Source organism: Pelecanus crispus, chromosome 9 (assembly GCF_030463565.1).
Source record: "Pelecanus crispus isolate bPelCri1 chromosome 9, bPelCri1.pri, whole genome shotgun sequence".
Lineage (NCBI taxonomy): Eukaryota > Metazoa > Chordata > Aves > Pelecaniformes > Pelecanidae > Pelecanus > Pelecanus crispus.
In genome coordinates, this window is record NC_134651.1 from 23,593,066 (window position 1) to 23,614,497 (window position 21,432).

Genomic DNA, 21,432 nt, shown 5'->3' on the forward strand with positions numbered 1-21,432 from the left:
TTTGCAAAGCATACTAACATTCCACAAATGAGTTACCTGCACATATAAAAGAATAAATAAAATTATGAAGGATAATGCAAAGAACTTTGCTTCAGAAAAGCATGGCCACTGTCAGCATGGATTTGCCCTTTGAAACTACTGCTGCGTAGAGCAGGAAAAGAAAGGGAAGAAAGAGGCATTATACTTCCCACCATGAAATGCTGCAGCTTGTCAGGCTCAATAAAATATTTCCTTGGTCCTATCAGGGTGGGAAACAGCTTCTTTCTAAATGGAAGGAATGATCAATATTGTGAGATGAATGCACTTTCGATCTAATAATGAAACACGTTAACATTTTTTTTTAAATCAAGTTGAATCAACCCTTATCTGACTGATTCTGAGCAATAAAAAGAGCAATCAAAAGCTTAGCCAGAATAAATACTACAAGCTTAATTTTCTGCCTCCAACTTTAAAGGGCTTATATGATTTTTTTATTTGTTTATATGCCAGATATTGACCTACACAATGATTTGTCATTATAAATTTTCTGTTAAACATCTCTTTAAATTACAGAAACTACTATAAATGTCATATATCCGAATGTCTATATATATGATCATAGATTAAAAAATGTGAAGGCTTGGGGAGATAATGTCTTTGAGAATTATTCACAAACTGAACACATTATTACCACTTAACAAATAAGAATAACATTAAGGAAAAAAAATGAAAACCACCAGGTCCTTTGACCTCCTATGTAACTGAAATAGTACAAATACCTCATTTATTTCATAGCCTGAGACCTGAAATCTGATATGATTTTATTGAAGTTTTCAATTAAATTTTTGAATCTTGACTATTGATTCTTTTACAAAGCGTGAAACTTTTCTTTCCAAAGGGTACACATTGTGATCATGAATACATCAATGAGAAGTGACCAAATAGATAATGTTTTCGTGTACATTGAGGCCCAAATTATGTTAGTCTTCCATTCTTGCATTATTAATGTCCTTTCAAAATTGATGTATAACCAAAATTCAAAAGAAGTGTGGGCTTTTGAGCAAACTATCTTTGAAGATAGTTGAAATGAGCTTTTGGTCTGTGATTTCATTCCCACCTCAGCACAGCATACGTAGAATTCTACTTTATTTCACTCATGAGGCCTCATCATTCATCTTTGAATCTTATCTGGAATTTAAACCACTTTCTCTGATGTCTGGGATCTGCATTCTGCTCAGATGATACGTGCAGGGATTCTGCCTGTTAGATATTTCTATTAAGAGATTTGCAATGCACTTACTTTTTACTCTTCAAAGGGTTCAATAATATGTATGGTCTGCAAATGGAGTTCTGGTCATAAACTAAATAAAATACACATTTAACTAGCCTCTTGAAACGTATTATTTGGTGGAAAACCAAGGAAATACTTTTCAGTATGCCAATAATACTTAATTAAAAAAAAAAAAAGACTATGATTGTTAATACAAAATAAACCCTCCTGTCCTTTGCAACTACCTTTCAAGTATTAATATACTGGGTTTTTTCAGTTTGCTTTCTAAAAACCTGACTGAAATAGTAATACTCAAATGTTAAAGGTTACATTTCAGTCAGGCATCTTGACTGCCTGCTGCTCCAAGGACTGGGATTTCAGGCAGCTGAGAAGTCTGGCCATACTCCTGAAGGGTATTCAATAACTGAGTATTTTTTTTCTCTCTGAGCATAAGGAGGTTGCACTAAGAAAGAGGTTGTCACTGTTCAAAACAGGATGACATATCCGTCCCTTGCTGTTGGTGTCTGAACAAATATAATGCTTGTTTCAGTCAGTTATTTAGACATGTTATGAAGGTGCAGAGAGTGTGATTAATGCAAACTAGACTCCAGAGACAAAGCAAACAGGCTAGTTGTGGCTTGTTTGCTTTTGAGAGGAAACACTTGGGCTCAGCTCTGAAAACCCAGTTCTGAAGGGACCTACTCTCTCCTCCTCCTCCTCCCTCTCACACCTCCTCCCTCCCACCCACACGTATCACTCACTTTGTTAGACCAAAGCACTAAACTCCCCATATCTATTCAAAATGCACAGAAACTGCTATGTGCGATTTTTCATTCATGAAATAAATATCCAGTCTTGATACCTCAGTTCTCACCTACCACTGGGAAAATACCAGGATTCCTGGGTTGGGTAGTCTGCACACAGAACAAAGCCCACCAGAATACTCCCCTGGCCTAATGACCTCTCTGTTGCTGAAAATGGTACTACTTCTTTGAAGGTTTTCCATCACCTAGCAAATCCCTCTTCAAAGGCTTGCTATCTCTGAAGCAAGTGTTGACACTGCTTGCAAGGGCTGCTTTAAACATACTCAGCAAAAGAAGACAGAGCTGACACAGGCATTGAACACCCTTTCACGTTTTCCACATTTTGGGAAAGGTGATTTACTTGAAAGGTATTTGCTGTGTTGAAGGTGCACAGTGCAAATCAGAGATAAAAGAATTCCTGCTCTTACACAACTCTCACATTACATTGAGAGGATATCTCCAGAGAATCACTTAGTGTTGTTCATATGGAAGCCCACTGCTATAACAATTTTGAATATTGCTGTAGTCTGAGGTGGAGGCAGCTGTAACTGCAGAAAGACACATAAGAAATAGACGCTCCTTCCCCATACAGATTAGTGTTATATTTACTTCAGCAGGTAATTAGGACATAATGCAGAGAAAAGCAAATGCTATTTAGTTTTTATTGCAGATGAAAGGTGGCGATGAGTCATACTTGGCTACCCTAATAATTTTTGTAAAGTGAAGACTGGTTGTATGTCCATGTTTCTGTATTTATACTGAAAGATAAGTCAGGAAATTACACAACCCAAATATTATGCATAGTCTCTTTACTGAAATGGTAACTGCTGGGCTTTTAATTACATAGCTGGCATTTTGCAGACAGGCTGATTGTATGTTATATACTATACAGAGGTAATTAGGTATCAGCTATATTTGTGACTTTGCTAGAGAATGCTGTTATTTAGTCAGTACATAGCTTACTTTCAGTACGAATCACAATCGTGTTCTTAGTGCTTTTACGGGAGGAAACAAGTCAGCATTGAGGGCCTGCAAGCCAGTATAGTTCTGGGTTGACATTAGGGACATGAAACAAACAGACTGTGGGAAGAAATTTTCAACATCAGTGTTGCACAAACCCTAAAAGTTTTATGGATATCATTAAAGTAATTATCTAAAAGTTCAAACATTTATTCACAGTTGAGCTGGCTGAAATTTTCCCTGTGAAGCACTGTTTTGTTGATTGGAAAATGGCTGCTGGATTACAGACATCTTCCTAGGATAAAATTACTATTGCTAGAAATGGGACAACTCGTTCTTCAGAAAAAAAAAAAGAACACTGAAAAATACACCTCTTTATGTTTGCCAAAATGTGGCAAAAATGGTTCAGGTGTCTTCAAAATTGTATGTCACTTTTTTTAAAGAAAAAAAGAGGAAAACAAAATCTGAATATTGAGGACAAAAAGTCCAATATGATCCCCTAAAGTATATTATAATAGACCCAAACCAATTCATATGGAACAAGAGCAGATATTCCCTCTTAACATCCCTAGAACCTTTGGCAGGCTGAGAAGGTAATTTGGGCTGAAAACTCTGTCCCTCACAGCCGAATTTTGAAAATAAAATATCCTTCAAAATGAAACTATCCATCCAGTACTTCTTTTTTATTTCTTCAATGCCAAAAAGAAATAAGGGCTTAATTTATCTGCAATTTTGTTCCTTCTCATTTTGCTGTGATTATGCTGATGGCAACTTCACAATGAAGAGAAGGAATGGCAAATACTAAGTGAGTCAGTTTTCCTCAGGTATCTCAGTAGTACAGTTTGCTTTCCCCAAAATGATATCGTGCAATTCTTCAGTAAAAAATTATTCTTTGGAAACAAAGCACAGACTTTTGTATGGCAGCATCAACCTCTCTCCTCTCCACTTTCTGTACTCATTTTCTCCTTCTTCCCATCTATGGTCATCCTTTTCCTCCCTTGTCTCTACCTCATCCCCTGCATCTTCCAGTAGTTCTTTCATTTTTATGTTTTCATAGCAAGAACTAAAGCTCTACCCGTATTTCTCTCTTGTACGATTCAGAGATCCTCATATTCAACACATCCTGTTGCTTCATTGCTACTTTTCTCCCTTCCAGCACTCTCAGTCAGACCCAGGAGCCAGCTTTATGCTTTTTTGAAAGTTACTACTCCTCACGGAGAGGACGTGATTGAATTTGCATTGCTGCTTCTGTAAAATACTCATCAATTCATGATCGACAGCACCATTTTAGTGTTTGCTGCTACATTCCGTTCAGGGACTGGAAAACACTTGTGCCCTATTCAAAGATAGTGTGCTGAACCCAAAAATTAATTTATAAAACAGATTAAGCATGCACAGGGATAAGGGAAAAAAAGGCTATGAAGTGATCACGCACCAATAAGCATTCTTCAGATTACATATTAAAAAGTAATTATGACCGTACAGAGGTAAGCCAAATCAATACTAAAAGCAAGTCTGGCCAATAATTTGCTGTGTACTATAGGGTGAACATACATCTTATATACCAAAGCACCCCAGAGAATTCTGATTTAGCCTATCCATTGATATTTAAGACCATAAATCTCATAAATCATTAGAAATGTAGAAAATTCCAGAAGATAAGTGGAAACACACAAGGTCCAATTCCAATCTTAGATACACAACTTTTGTCATTCCCTATATAGTATAGCTATTAAAATTAGGAATTTTGCATGCATGAGACACATTTTCAGTTCTATGACCTTTTCTCTTCCTTCTAAACAATGAAACTGAGATCAGAATTGGTTTTATGTATGTACAGCATGACATATAGGTAGATTACACTCAGCAACTGAAGAATACTTGAAATACTAATGAATAATACCCACCTATCATTACAGTACTATCCCAGAATTTACTTTACTTGCCTAAGGCTAGTGATTGCTCTACTTTGTTTATTATTAATATCCACTGTAACACCACCAAGCCTGAGCTACTTCATACCATTGCACAGGAAATATGTGGACTCACAATCTTCCTGAAACCTAACTTCTATGCTGTGAACAAAAATTATGTGAGATGGATGAGTGTTTTGATAGATTTGTACAGAAAAGAAACTAGGTTCACATAAAAATGCCTCCCTCTCCCTTTTACTCAGGTAAGTAGACTTACAGATATTAAGGGGTGGTGGATGAAACCGTTACTATAAATTAAGACTTTGCTTTTTAAAAAAAATATTCTCAGGTTTGCCTTTTATGAAAAAAGTCATTTAAAATGCCAAGAATAGATGCGAAATGCATATTTTTATATGTAACCCTGTATTTCTTGTCTATTTGTACCTGGAGGTGTGTAGAGGAGACCTGTATCTCCTTTTGAGATTTCTTTTTTCTCTAATATTTACTCTTACTCTTGAAGTATGACAAAGCATCTTCTGAATCATAAGCTTTAAGTATTATTTTTTCATTTAACACTTTTTATCCTCTCACATTTTAGCTCTACAAGAAAAGATTCTGAAGCTCCTAAAAGGGCTTGTATATCAAGTGTTTCCTCATGATGATGACTAAACTTGTCTGAAAGGTGTGAAGACAGGATGCACTTGGTGTGAGAAATCACATTTACACTATATCTGTCATACCAAAATCACAGCTGAAAGCATAGCTAATTTATTGTCAGAAAAAAGGCAATTTTCTGGGGCAGCCAACTATCAAAGTGAATCTATGAAAGCATCAAACAGTGTGGGGCTGTGTGCTCCCCTCAAGTGCACAGCAAGCATACACCCACCCTTATACTGTAAGTACCTGAATATTTTTGCTGTTAGCAGAGGTATCATGAAATTGGAAATTGATAGACAGGATTTTGAAGGCATGAAATTCAAGGGAGATATTTTTCATAGAAGTCATATCAATAGCAGTCAGAGAGATACACGCTTTCATACCAAAGCTTAAAAGTAGCACCTCCACAAGTTGGAACTCAGGCATTTCTAGCAGAACCCGATACATTTAGTGTGCAAATTTCAGGAAATTTTGAATTGTTGATCTTTTCTTTCAAGTTTTCAAGCAAATGTTACTTCATATAAAGCCAAAAAACCTTAGGAATTAAAGCAGGAATAAGGTACAGGAGTCTACATCATTTTAAAGGATAAAGGGTTTCTTGGTGGATGATTGTAAGATACCTTAGTCCATGTATACATCAAGAACTGATTCATTGGCTTGAAGGATTGCAGAAGGCTTTCATATGCTGAAAAGATGGCTAGTCGCCCAACTGTCAAGGTCATGAGGAAAGAGGTACCTATTTCAACCTGTGGAACCTTAAAAGTTTTTCAACATTTCTGATGAAAAAGTTCAAGAGCGTGTAAGAAATCAGAAGATTACTTGATTTCCTGAGCCTTTATGAAAAGCTGTGTGGTGAACAATTAAACAGGCTTTATTGTTTTCCCGAAAACTTCCAAGGTAAGCAATTAAAGGCTTTGCAGAAACCCCTGTCTTTTAAGACTCTACTAGCCTAAATGTGTTTCCATAAGTCCAAACCATTGCTATGTGTAACACAAAAGAGAAAGGTGAGAAAGGCATGCTTGTGTTTTAATCAGCTGGTATTTAATGTAGGTGCAGCTTTATTTCTGGGCTGACTTTTGATGCCTAAATTCCTAAACAAAAACTGCTTAGCATGTATGAAAATTGCAAATTGAAACTTCAGATTAGAATGGCTCTTATATGTAAGCATGTTGATAGTTTAATGAAAACCACTGCAACTGCTTAAATACTTAAAGATAAGTCCATAGGTAAATGGCATGCCAGCTCAGGGTGTGTATTTTTGAAATCAAAACACAATTAGTCCACTTGAACTAGAAAGTGACAGTCAAGGAAGGGAAGAACAGTACTGCAAGGAATCCAAGTATGACATTTAGAAAAGTCTCTTATAGCAGTTATCTGAAGGAAACTGGACGGTTCCTGTTACCTCTGCATACAAAGTAGTATGATCTTCTATTGCATACACACTAGAGTTAGATTAATAAAATCATTATCTGTTTGAATTGTAATACACATAACTGTGATCCCAGTTGTTCTTCTATTTACTTTAGCTGAGCACTGGGCAATAAGTTACTACACGAATCTTCATTAAATCAGCCACATTCAGTTAAATATTCAGAACACAGAAAATGAAGACTGAATTTGAAATCAGGGTCTCTGTGCTGGCCATGAAACATTACAGCAAACCCTCACTCGGGAGTGCATCCAAATCCAATGATGTCAGCAGAGATGCCTCAGAGTGAGAGAGCTCAAGGCCACTTACACAAAGAATGAAAAATGCCATGCAGGCTGTGTATCCAATTACAACAACAACAGTAAATTGCTCTGAACAAATTCGAGTCCACAGGTTAATTGGAGTAAACAAATTGAAAGCGAAAAGGCTGGATTTGTAATAAAACAACTGTTGTAAGACTGGAAAATAACTTAGCAAGACCCTGAACTCTGACTAACTGCTTGAAAAAATGCAGTAAAATTCTTTAGTGTCTTGAATAACATTAATAGTCTGTTCGGAAGAATGATAGCTCAGGGATTGGAAGATCTGTGCATTATCAGCCTGCAGCTTTTTGTCTATTTTTGAGCAGGCGTGAGTAAATTAGGAATAGGAACTTAACTAGCTGCTGTGAGGATACTTTAAAACTTGGAAGGTATGCTATAATATGATAGTAGAACTTTGTGCAACAGATATGTCACAGTGATGATACTTTTTGAAAATTTACTTGCTGATGTAGGATTTTTATGACTTATGCAAATACAAAAAAAAAAAAGTAATACTAATAAAAATATTACAGCTATGAATGATAATACTAAAGCATGTCAGTAATTTTCCTGAAATTATGATTCAATAAATTTGCAATTTTTAACATTAAAGTTGTGCTTAGAAATGTACAGTTTCATTGGAAAACAATTTCTGCTAATGGAAAAGTCAAGTGAGGATCCTGCTTCTGCCTGCCTAAGAAATTTCTGTAGGGTTCATTTCTTGCTTACAAAGAATATGTGACTCTAAAATAAAAAATGCTTTTAAGATGTGAAATTATTAATAAGGATTTCCATTTTCTAGCCAGCACTAATAATACTACTAAACTATAAATTGATTCACAATTATTTGTAACATAATCAGGGCTGAGATGCTGGTTAATGTTAATTTTTTAAGTAATCCTGGCTCTGTCATGCTCTGGCAAAGCTCATGGATCCAAGCACGTTTTGAAGACTTAATTTCTAATTGAATTAAAAACCTGCACAGTTATCCTGACCTTATTTAAAAGCTGCTGACATTCCGTTTACTCTTACAGGGCATCTATTTGTTTGGTAAGAAAGCAAAGGTTTAGATTCTCAGCCAGTGCAGTAGCAGTTGTATTGAGAAGAATGGGGAAGATTTACACCAGCAGAGGCACTCACTTCTAAGCTTTGCAGATGCTTAATGCAGCCCTCAGGAATTTCTTCCTTTCTGTAGCAAGTAAGCCCACTAATATCATAATAGTTCAATATGGCCAATAGATATCAATTCTCCTGAAACTCTGGTGAATACAGAAAGTGTTTTTTAAATCTATGTCTTAAGACAGTCGATGTCTTAAAAAGTAGAGCTCTTCATGAAAAGTGAAATTGATCTTTCTTCAAAATTGTATAAATCATAAACATTTGGTTTACCCAACACAGTCATTCCTAATACATCCCAAGAGTTCTGTAAATAAGAAAATTGTTTTTGATGATCTAGGGAAGTGGTATAGGGAGAACTGACAAATCCATACTAAAGCTAAATATCTCCTACAGTCTTAGGTGTGGAATTGTTAATATGATCACTTTCACATGACAAATTACTGATGTAAGTTTCATTAAACCATTAGCAACCATAATAATATATTTTTAAAATATTAGGTATTAATTAGAGAGTCACACATAACAAGGCTGGAAGGAATTTTAAAGGACATATAAAGTCCATCTCTCTCTGCCAAGTTTGCACCAAGTACATCCACTACAATCTGAATATTAAATATAAGAAAATAAAATTTAATGGGTAAAATATAAAAAGGGAAGATTAGTAGATCAAATTCTAGTTCCATTTTAATGCACATTTCAGTAGCAAAGAATTTGTTTTCTGCAAGCTTCAGTTTCCTAGTCTAATAACAAGTTGGATTTATGGACAACAATGCAACAGGAAGATTCCCATTCAGTTTGCTAAGCGTGGTAGACTGAGTTCACTGGAATCTGACCATAATGGACTTGTGGGTGATGTGATGGTTGGAGGCCGTCTTGGGCACAGTGATCATGAAATGATAGAGTTTTCGATTCTCAGAGAAGTAAGGGCGGGGGTGGGTGGGGGGGTCAACAGAACTGCTGCCTTGGACTTCCAGAGGGCAGACTTTGGCATGTTTAGGACACTGGTTGACGGAGTCCCTTGGGAGGCAGCCCTGAAGGGCAAAGGAGTACAAGAAGGCTGGACATTCTTCAAGAAGGAAATCTTAAAGGCACAGGAGCAGGCTATCCCCATGTGCTGGAAGATGAGCCGGCGGGGAAGAAGACCGGCCTGGCTGAACAGAGAGCTTTGGCTGGAACTCAGAGAAAAAAAGGAGAGTTCATGACCTTTGGAAGAAGGGGCAGGCAACTCAGGAGGACCCCAAGAATACTGTGAGGCTATGCAGGGAGAAAATTAGCAGGGCCAAAGCCCAACTAGAACTTAATCTGGCTACTGCCATAAAAACAATAAAAAACGTTTCTGTAACACATTAGCAACAAAAGGAGAGCTGAGGAGAATCTTCATCCTTTAGTGGATAAGGGGGAAAACATAGTGACAAAGGATGAGGAAAAGGATGAGGTACTTAATGCTTTCTTTGCCTCAGTCTTTAATAGTCAGACCAGTTGTTCTTGGGGTACCCAGCCCCCTGACCTGGAAGACAGGGATGGGGAGCAGAATGAAGCCCCCATAATACAAGGGGAAATGGTTAGTGACCTGCTATGCCACTTAGACACACACAAGTCTATGAGGCCAGGTGCGATCCACCCAAGGGTACTGAGGGAGCTGGTGGAAGTGCTCACCAAGCCACTTTCAATGCTTTATCAGCAGCCCTGGCTAACCAGGGAGGTCCCAGCTGACTGGAGGTTAGCAAATGTGATGCCCATCTACAAAAAGGGCTGGAAGGAGGATCTGGGGAACTACAGGCCTGTCAGTCTGACCTCAGTGCCAGGGAAGGTCATGGAGCAGATCATCCTGAGTGCCATCACATGGCACATACAGGACAAGCAGGTCATCAGGCCCAGTCAGCATGGGTTTGTGAAAGGCAAGTCCTGCTTGACTAACCTGATCTCCTTCTATGACAAGGTGACCCACTTAGTGGATGAGGGAAAGGCTGTGGATCTTGTCTACCTAGACTATAGTAAAGAGTTTGACACCATCTCCCACAGCATTCTCCTGGAGAAACTGGCTGCTCATGGCTTGGATGGGCATACTCTTTGCTGGGTAAAAAACTGTGCCCAAAGAGTTGTGGTGAATGGAGTTAAATCCAGTTGGCGGCCAGTCACAAGTGGTGTTCCCCAGTATTGGGGCCAGTTCTGTTTAACATCTTTATCACTGATCTGGATGAGGGATCAAGTGTACCCTCAGTAAGTTTGCAGACAACACCAAGTTGGGTGGGAGTGTCGATCTGCTTGAGGGTAGGAAGGCTCTACAGGGGGATCTGGACAGGCTGGATTGATGGGCTGAGGCCAGTTGTATGAGGTTCAACAAGGCTAAGTGCTGGGTGCTGCACTTGGGTCACAACAACCCCATGCAATGCTACAGGCTTGAGGAAGAGTGGCTGGAAAGCTGTCCAACGGAAAAGGACCTGGGGCTGTTGGTCGACAGCCGGCTGAACATGAGCCAGCAGTGTGCCCAGGTGGCCAAGAAGGCCAACAGCATCCTGGCTTGTGTCAGGAATAGTGTGGTCAGCAGGATTGTCCCCCTCTACTCGGCACTGGTGAGGCCGCACCTGGAATACTGTGTACAGTTTTGGGCCCCTCAATACAAGAAAGACATTGAGGTGCTGGAGCGTGTTCAGAGAAGGGCAAGGAAGCTGGTGAAGGGTCTGGAGCACAGGCCTTATGAGGAGCAGCTGAGGGAACTGGGGTTGTTTAGCCTGGAAAAGAGGAGGCTGAGGGGTGACCTTATCGCTCTCTACAACTACCTGAAAGGAGGTTGTAGTGAGGTGAGTGTTGGTCTCTTTTCCCAGGTAAGAAGTGATAGGACAAGAAGAAATGGGCTCAAGCTGCGCCAGGGAAGGTTTAGATTGGATATTAGGAAAACTTTCTTCGCTGAAAATGTTGTCAAGCACTGGAACAGGCTGCCTATGGAAGTGGTTGAGTCCCCATCCCTGGAGGTATTTGAAAGACACGTAGATGTGGCACTTAGGGATATGGTTTAGTGGTGGACTTGGTATTGTTAAGTTAACAGTTGGACTTGATGATCTTAAAGGTCTTTTCCAACCTAAATGATTCTGTGATTCTATGATAATGTGATCTACCATTTTATTTCATTTGCCAGAATTTCACATTATTAATATCATGCTCTTCTCAAAGCAGCACCTGTTCTTGAGCTGTGCAGATGACACCCTTTTTGATTAATTCTACTTTGGATATTGGCCAGAAAAGTTTTCCCTGTAAGACAATGCAATTTCTTACTGTCTACCAACCTCTATTCCATTAGAAGAGACTCCATTATCCTCAGAGAAATTCACACCCTGAGGTATCTTTCACACATAGTCACCAACCTGGCAGTACAACCAGCCGCATGCCCTGTGGCCTAATGGACTTCAATAATCAATGATGAGTTTCATTAAACTCTTGTGTGTCATATCTAGCATTCCCACAGCACAATGAAAAACATCCTGGAATGAGGATTTTTTTTCTTGTCTTATTGGGTACAAGAAAATAACCGCATTAGAAAATAAGGTATTCAGCTTTCAAATAAGAACCCTTCTATATAATGTGTATTCACCGTTGCATTGTGACCACGCTGCAGTGAAGCCTGAGAGTTTGCAAACTAATTTGCACGCAAGCTGTGAGCTGCTTTTGTAGCCTTGAAACTCATATGCGTAATACTTATTTTCACAATAGGTTTCACAAATGTGGATGGCTTAATTACAGCTTTAAATAATGAAATTGCTTAATCATACTGACAGATAAAGCACCTGAAAGCCCTGATTATGTACTGTAGCTGCAGCATGTCTTTGTGCTGTCATGCTGTAACTTCAATGTGTCTTACTAAATTAGATCCATGGTTCATTCATGATGAAATAATTCTATTATAATCCACCTCTCTTGTTGCTAAATTGCATCAAGCAAGCATGTCAGTTCAGTAACACTTGATGACTACAGTTAGGTAGCACTCTGTGGGTTTTTTTAACTGTATAACTAGAAAGCTGCTCAGTTATGCATTTTTACATGATTATTCATCATGTGCTTAAACATATGCATTTCTAGGCTTTGCTATTGCCAAGAGATTATCCAGATGTGGAAAGTAAATTAATGGAAAAACACCACCATACTTTCTTCCTGAACTGCAGACATCCAGAAACCATGGCTCCAAGGCTGGAATAAACAGCTCATGCACATAGATAAATTAATTTGTATTTATTGATAACACATGCTATTTATCTCCTAACCCACATTTGGAAGATTAAAGATGTCAGTCCTACCTTTGTGAAATGCTTCAAACACCACCTGAATGCTGCAAAGCCAACCTGCTTTTCTTGAAAGGTAAACAACATAGAGGCCCTAGAAAATTGCCCAAATAACAGATCTTGCTTCAGCAACATTTTCAAAACAGTTTGTGCATGTTCTGTACAAACTCTGGTGGCATAACTGAAAAATCAGGGACAGTGTAAAATATAAATAGTAAAAACAGCTGATAAATAAGAAAACATATGTGACTATTCACCTTCACTTGCATAGCTTGATTAGGAATTTCTGTTCTAGGCTTTATATGTCTAGAGTCCCCAGAGTACTGTATAAACAAGTTCACAGACACTTTAGTCCAGGTTATTTAGGCAGATGAATAACTCCATACCTAGATATTCTCTATGTAAGAAATTAAACTGATTTGGGGGTCTTCCCACAGTAAGCTTTAAGAGCATAATACTTCCCATTATTTCATGGTGCTATAGCCAGTTCTAAATTCTTTTTCATTCCATACAGAATTTCCTTCCTGTTTTTTTTTCCCCCCTCTTCTTTGATTTGCTCGAAAAAATAGGTGTCTCAGGGTCTAAAGGGCTTGCTGGTTGCAAGAATTCTAACTTCTAACTTCCTTAGGTAATGAGCATAACTACATGTGTGAGTAACAGTTCCTCATGTAAGTAGGAGCTGAAAGACAACACATAATAGGTATCATTTTCAGAAGAGTCAACCTAGCTCATCTTAAATCTTTGGGAAGAGTAGGCCAGCATGAACAGGTTTGAAAATCCCATGCCATTATAATAGAACTCTCACAGTCATAAAAATGAGAAAACTGCAAAATGCAGAATACAAATACACAGAAACATGCCCAAATAATTTCAAGGAAACGCAAATAGATATATTAAAAAATATTTTTTGCAGGCAGCTCAGTTGCTTCTTAAGGGTCATAGAAGTTTTACAGAAGCGCAGAGCTGTCACTGCATTTCGCAGTGTGCTGGACTGCAGAAATCAGAAATTCACAAAACCAGGCCAATTTATAGGGGATACTTCAGAGCTGGCCCAAAGGAATTTTTGTATGTCATAAAGCAAGTTTTTGCCAGCTACTGTGATTTTTTGGTCAAGATTTTGTTATTAGTAGTGATATTGCACTTGCATTAAAAGTATATATTAAGCAAGCTTCTTTCATTTGGAGTCTCAAAGAATATTTTCAGCATTTATCAGCACTGCTGACTCATCCTTGTGCTAGCAAATCTGTTTTGAAGCAAGGTGCTGAATAAAAATTTATCAAAATAGCATTTAAAGGTGGAAACTGGTGAATAAACTGCGTCAGAATAGACAGGGCTATAATGTAAGACATTTGGAGTGCTGTGGATGCTGCAAAGACTTTTTAAGTCCAGCAATTATTTAATCGCTGTTGCAGGACTAGCATGATTCATTTATTACTTATGTCTTACTGGCTCTATAGGAAAACACCTAACTTACTTCTTTCTGTAGTTTTATTAAAGATGTATACATAGAGCAGTGCAGGACTGCATGCCAATTTGGAAAATAAGTGATTAAGAGCATAAGAAACTCTTTTGAGCTTCAAGTAAAAATGAACAACTAAACTCCTTCATCAAAAAAAAAAAAAGTTATCTTTCAATAGGGAATCACGTTGTAAAGTATGGGACTGACAAGCCTGATGTCTTTTATCTAGATATGAAGTTCAGTGCATAGAGATGATGAAAGCTTGCACCATCCTGTCATCTCCGTGTACCCTTAACCCTCTCGGACCGGGAATACTATGTACTTTCCATAAATATGCACTATTTTCTTTCTCTCTGAGCCTCTCAAGAAGGCAGCCACTAGGGCTTTCATAATGTGAATGATTGTCTTCTCAAAACTAGATGCACACAACTAACCAATTTCTAAAAATCTCATATGTAAGAACAACTTTCACCCATAAATGCTGCAATTTAATGGAAACAGCTAATTTAACAAGAAAAAATATGGTCCAGAAAAAAAATTGGTCCAGATACCAAATCCTTTTCATTTTGCTTTCTTATCATGTAACACACATTTCTTCAAAAGTCAGTTCCTGCTCTATCATGTCCTTGTACAGTAGCTTATTTTAAAAAGTAAATGGGAATGAAGGGCTTGACTGGAGAAAACTGCTTTCTACAGGTAGAAGACCCTATTGTGTGTAGTCAGTGAAGTGGTTAAATGCAAATGGAGGCCTTGCCTTGATCCTTCATCATCTACGTGCACACACAGAGATAGAATGCATCATATTCAGATTTATCTAAACCTCTTTCTCTAGTTCCTCTTATGAAAGTAATTGTTTAGGGCTTTTCCACAATGAAAAGCACTGCAGACTTACTTATTCAAAACAATTTATCTTATCTTAGGAATGAAACAATAACTTTCTGCATGTTTATCTATTTTTTGCTGACTTAGAATGCCTCCAGATCATGCAGTGCATTCCTTGTTTTTTAAGGGGGTCAATACCAATTTTGCCTGTTGGCTGGAAGACTATTTTCAGGATGATAACATGGGTATAAAACAGAAAATAATTTTCCATTGTGAATAAAAATAAGCACAGGAAAAAAAAATGTTCATCCCTGACTAAGATCCCTTCTCCCACTCAAAAAAGTGTTCCTATACTGTTGCTTTAGGGGAAGGTAAAATACCTTTTGGCTTGACTATCCTCAATATTAGTATGAGAAATGTTATATCCATGATCAATAGAGTGTGAAATACACTTTTCCTGTGGATGACAATGAGAGGAAGGGGCACTAGTTCAAACCTTTACAACAGAGTTGCTAACAGAGCTTGCTGAAGTGCTTTTGGAAATATCTTTGCATTGAAAGAAAAAGAAGTGAGAAGACTTGATTTTTTTTTTTTTTAACACCTTTAGGGTGAAATCCTGCCCTTGTTAAAATCAATGAACATTTTCCCACTGATTTCAACAGAACTCCATTTCCAATATACATAGTCCCATCATAAACTGATCTCTTTTGCAGTCCTGGTATACTTGCACCAAGGAATTGGACAAGGCTGGACATAGCACCAGCAGCTGAAGGGAAACATGATCAGAGATGTAAGTTAAGAAGTTCACCAACTCCCAATCTCCAAGGGTACTTTTGTGCTGTATGGAGCTCAGAAAGCTCAGGCCCCTACCACACCCACCCCATATGCAGTTATTCCCTGTGTGCAAGAAGAGGCTGTACAATCTGATCATTTTCTTAAAAGCAGTCACACGTCCATAAGATGAGCATATGGGCATATCATCATCCCAGTAGAAGGGAACCGTAACATAAATCATCACAGCCTTCTAAGAAAAACAAAGAAACAGTTTTTATAGTTCATGTTATATGTTAATTTTTAGATGGCCCAGATTTATATTTGGCTGCCTAAACCATTCATTTAAAGCCCCATCTATGTTCCTACCCATCTGAGACAATTAGGTGAAGATTTAGGTGCCTTTTACTGACTTTGGTGACAGAACTTTTTGTAATAGCTGCTCAGGTTTAAAGAGTGTCTTATAGTTAAGTATGAGAAAATAAATGATAAAAAAGTTGAGAAACACATCATGATACTCAATTTAAACCTTTGCATGAGAAACTCAGAAAAAAGGTCATGATTCTGAAACAAAGGAAACACCTGCACTTCCAAGGAAATGGGAATAAGCACCTCTAATCGGGCAGCCATTGCGGTTGTTTGGGAAAACCACGCAGTTTTTTATTACCCAGCATGCATTAGACACTTGACATTGATTTTCCTTAACACGGTTCTTTCCATACCTTTTCTTCCAGATTACTACTAATGGATTCTCTCACAACTAAATTGGTTAGTTTCCAAAAGGATGAAAGTGGGGGAAAAACCAAAACTATATAGATTTTTTTACCTGTGTTTCTTATAAGTAAGAAGGATAGCTACAGTTTAAAGTCTGTTACCTCTGATTATTAGCACTATTTGCAGATGTACTCATCTCATGTGTTAGCAGTTCCATACTAAGTGCACATATGCCCATCGTTATGGCACTCTCAGGCCATGCATCCTCAGCACAATAAGCAAAAAATTAGCCTAGCAAAGTCCACTAATTTTAATGTAACAAATAGGGCTAAATACACTGAAAGCCATACTGAAAATAAATCCTTAGGTCTATGAACTAACTTAAAAACACAATCTTCCCAGTGCTAACTTGGCAGTCACTACTATGTGGAGGTTTCAGACACTTGTTATGCATGACAGTTATGATGGCTGCATTGTATCACAAGGCTTCAGATGCACTGCTCAGGTGTAGCTATATAAAATGTTACATCACTCCTTGTATTCAGCCAAGAATGGAGGCTGCAACTAAGATGTGTGCCACACCCGCCCACCACAGAAATGAGATCTAGAGAATTAAATTAAATTTGGAATGACAATAAGCTCACATTTTTGGTCAGTGCCTTGAAAGAATGAGTAGGCTTGTGGACTAGGTAGAGCCCAAAGCAGATAGTATAATAAATTTTACTACTCTGCAGTAAGAATGATAAATGATTTCACTAGTTTATGCTTCACCCTATTCCAAGGTCACTGGATTCCTCTCAGCAAAAACAAGCTATGGATTGCTGTCACAATCATAAAGCAAGCTCAGCAATAAAGCATTCTATGACATTTTACTCTACTATGTCTGTGCTTGGTACCAACCCTTGAACTGTCTTCCAGAGTCATATATGCAATGCCATCTACAGCATCCCTTATCACAGTGCAGTGCAGACGGTGAGAAACTATACAACAGTTATATACAGCTTAATTCCCATGCTTTTCTTAAAAAAAAAAAAAGGAATCTGAGGATATGCCACTACAGAATGAACAGTTCTGAAGGTGAGATTTCCAGAGGTATTTCGGCATCTGAATATCCAAATAATCACCTGGTAGGATTTTCAGAAGTGTCTAGAGCACTTAATCTACTTTTGAAAATCTAGCCCTAGCTCCTTTTCATATTGAGATCCAGAGTTTGTAGTGGGATGCTAACTTGCTTTTTGACGTGGTTTTAAAATATTCTGTGCTTTCTAAGGTAGACCATTCTAGGTAGATAGTTAGAAGCTGGCATAATTTCACTACTTGAAATGAAAATTTCTGACTGCCTTGTCTTCAAAACCATGCAAGTTCCTTACCAGCCCATTATTCACATATGTTTTATTTTCAGTTTCTTTTAATTTACTTTACCTATAGACCAGATGGAGCATTGAAGAATAAGTAATGAAGCAATCTTTCCAGGTCCCTTCATGACAAAACTTAAAACACTATCACCATGACAGTATAAATTAATCATCATGGAAGTCTGGTCACACAAGCCATTACAAACTTTATTTATACTTTAATCTTACATGCTTTTTTCAGCTAGAAAGAGCAGTTGAAAAAATACTGTGGAAATCAATTGACAGTAGCTGAATGAAAGGAAATGAATGATGTGACCTAAAAAATCTTTTCTTATCTCTAGTTTCCATCATGTAGGAGCTTTCAGTAGTAGTTAGGAAGGTGCTCCCTTTCCGTGCCCCACTACGGCTCAACTTTTCTGTAGCGCTACAATTTAGGAGCATATTTTAGATTACACAAATTATTATTGGCAGACAATGAAATATACAGTTTAGAACAAACAGTAGAAATGAAAAGAGTTAATGTGTCAAGCACTGCTTTGGACTGCCTTCAGTATATGCTCTTGCTGAGATGGCTTCAACAAAGTAACTTCTCTCCAGAAACATAACTCAGAGTACAATCAATTGAATTTCAAAATATCTCCAAGGACTTATTCAGTCATCCCTAGTTGAAATCTTTGGGCTCCTCTGGGATTTACATCACAGACAATGAGTTCTGGTCACCAGATATTTGGGATCCTACTTAAAGGACTAATGTCCTCTCACTAAATGAAATTTATGTGTAACTCTTGTAACTTATCCATGACAAAGTACTGGAAAAATGTACTGTCAAAGATAATTTACCATTGACAGGGGATGTATCTGATTGTGTGAAAGAACTTTTTCATCTCTATTGCCATCTACAATTACTTTATTCTTACTCTACTTTCTCCACATCATTTCCATACTTTTAAAAAAATAGACAGGAAAAATGGCATAAATTGGAAAGTACAGGAATGTTAACATCTTTCTGATTATTTTTTTCTTTATTATATCACAAAAAAAGACTGAACTGTTGTTTTTTCATATTCAGCAAATTTTGATGTGTGATTAGCCTTGTACTGGAATTTGATTAGCATCCATGTTATTGATGAGCAACATATACTCTTTATATTTCTATTTTAATGGTATTATTTCCTTGCAGAAAGTGCTGGTCATGTCAGAAATCTAATTCCGGATGGTCTGTTGATTTGGGAAATCTGTATGAATTTGAGGATGCATTGTTTCAAAACAACATGCTAAGAATGTGTGTGTCTAACTAGTTAGGTACAAGTGCTATTTTTTCTCTAACGATGGATAAAGAATATCTCGGGCAAGTCTACAGATTTTGTCTGAAATTAGTAAACCTAAGGGAGTTGCACCAGCAGACAACTTCTCACATCTTCAGCTGTTTAAGTAGAATCCCAAATATCTGGTGACAGGAACTCATTGTAAGGATACAGAAGAGAAGTTGATGGCATTCAACTTTCAAAGTCAAAATACTTTACATAAACTTTGTATTATCATTAATTTAGATGCTGAGTGTACAGTTTAGAAATATAAATCCATCTTCAACACTCAGAACAGCATTATCTGAGGTTACATCAGTTAAATTTACCCCTTTATAGACACTGTAAGATTTCATATCAAGTACAGCAGAAACTGATTCCAAACTGGTTAATGGAAATGAAAAGCAAGTACTATGATCATCAGGTAGTTTCTTACCACATTCATCTGATAATCATGACAAAGATCATCTTTTTTATATGCATTTTTAAGGTGAATTAGGAAAGTAACCATTCCTATATCCACATCTTCAGTATCATAGTTTGGACTCAAAGACATGAAGAAACTTGCTTTGAGAAAATACTACTTTGCTGAAGTCTGTCTTCTTTCATCCAAATAATCATTATCCTGCTTAGAATTAATAAGTCTATGAAAGGCAACTTTTATCTCTTTAATAATAATTTCCTTGCGATACACTCTTCATAATAAGGAGAAATTACATACAGCACAGCAGCTGAAAGCAAAAGTCTACAGATTACATTTACAATATAGTTACAATACAAATGTGTTCTCTGTGTCAGCATACTCTTTTTTGAAAGGCTTCCATCACTTCCATTGTGCTTCCATCCACTTCCAATCTACTTCCAAGTAGAATTTTTAATCATAAATGGAAAACTTTTAGGGAACTATGTGCAATGTCATGTCTTTATCCATTGCAAAAGGATATAAACATCTACTTACTGTTTAAAACGACTCAATTAAAAAACCTACTGTATTAAATGACTCAACCAAGTTAACTCATCTATCTCTTTTTATGTGGATCCCAATTAGAGTCATAACAGTTACAAGTTGCAATATAAATTCCAATAGACTTCCAATTTCCCAAAGCAGTTAGGCTAGGATTCAGGTTGTTCTCTATGATTTCTAAAGGGGATGAAGAAAGGATGGGTTACAGATAAGAGAAAACCACAGGTACCTGATCCAGTTTCCAGTGGAATTCCGCAGGACGAAAGGTGTCAGCCTGATCAAAGTCTTTGCGCAACAGAAATACTAATCGGCAGTTGTGCACGTACAGGGCATAGTGATGTCTGTTCATCTCTGAAAGGAGGGACCAATAAGATCAGTGATCTGAACTATCATCAACGCTTTTGCTTATGTGAATGTCTTTGAAAGCAATACTCACCTGAAAGACAAAACCCAACCAAATAAAAAACCCCCAAAGAATTGAATTTTCTCAATATCATGGATCATTATTGTCCTCAGGGAAGCTGCATATGGTAAGCATCTTCCCAAATTACAGCGTTATTAGTTTTGTTTATGGAAGCGTTATGTCCAAACTAATAAATAACATCCAAACCAATATTTAATCTAACTAGTTTCAATGAAGAATTAGAACTGTTTTCCCCAATCTAAATAATAATAATGAAAAACCCCTAATTTAATTATTTTGTCAACCAATTCCCATAAATTCCTACAGATGAGTTAACAGAGATTATCCAAGAAGTGAACCAGTGCTTGTCAGGTAGACACCAGTTCCCTCAACAAGCTATCAAGTCAGCAATGCTTAGAGTGGCACCATCCCAGCTTAGTAACTTTTTTCCAGACCAAATTAACTGAGGAGAGATGGTAACACTATACTAACTTTGTTATGCCCTTTGCCAAACATTTTTTCAATACACAGACTCACCTGTCTTATCAGAGTTGCAGAGAATAGTCTCTTTCTCAGCTCTTAATCCTGGACTAGGTCCATGTTTCATCCACAGAGTGATAGTGAATTGATCAGTTAAATTCTTGGGGACTATTCCATCTGGGATTTTGGCTCCCTGCTTTCCATCAAATTTAAAAATCATGTCATTGTTATCCATGAGAAGCCCAGCCGTCCAATTAGTTGTTGCACTGGGAGACGGTAACAGGTCAATGGCACCTGAGGAAGCTCCTGCAAATGATATATAATGAATAACACGATGAGAGACTATTTAATTTAATATTGGCCAAGGGTCTGATTCACACTCTTTAGATTATTTTTACTACCCAAATGGTCCTACTAGCTTCACTGTTAAATCACATATAAATCACATTATATA

At 37.4% G+C, this 21,432-nt stretch overlaps 1 protein-coding gene across 1 annotated transcript in view; it reads right to left on the reverse strand.

Annotated features, from left to right (window-relative positions):
- CLSTN2 (calsyntenin 2) overlaps positions 1–21,432 on the reverse strand; it is a 242,918-nt gene that overhangs the window by 44,466 nt on the left and 177,020 nt on the right. The window contains exons 6-7 of the mRNA XM_075716449.1: positions 21,036–21,284; positions 20,325–20,446 (exon numbers count right to left, since the gene is read on the reverse strand). Coding sequence (XP_075572564.1) covers positions 20,325–20,446; positions 21,036–21,284 — 371 coding nt within the window. The remainder of the gene's footprint in view (positions 1–20,324; positions 20,447–21,035; positions 21,285–21,432) is intronic.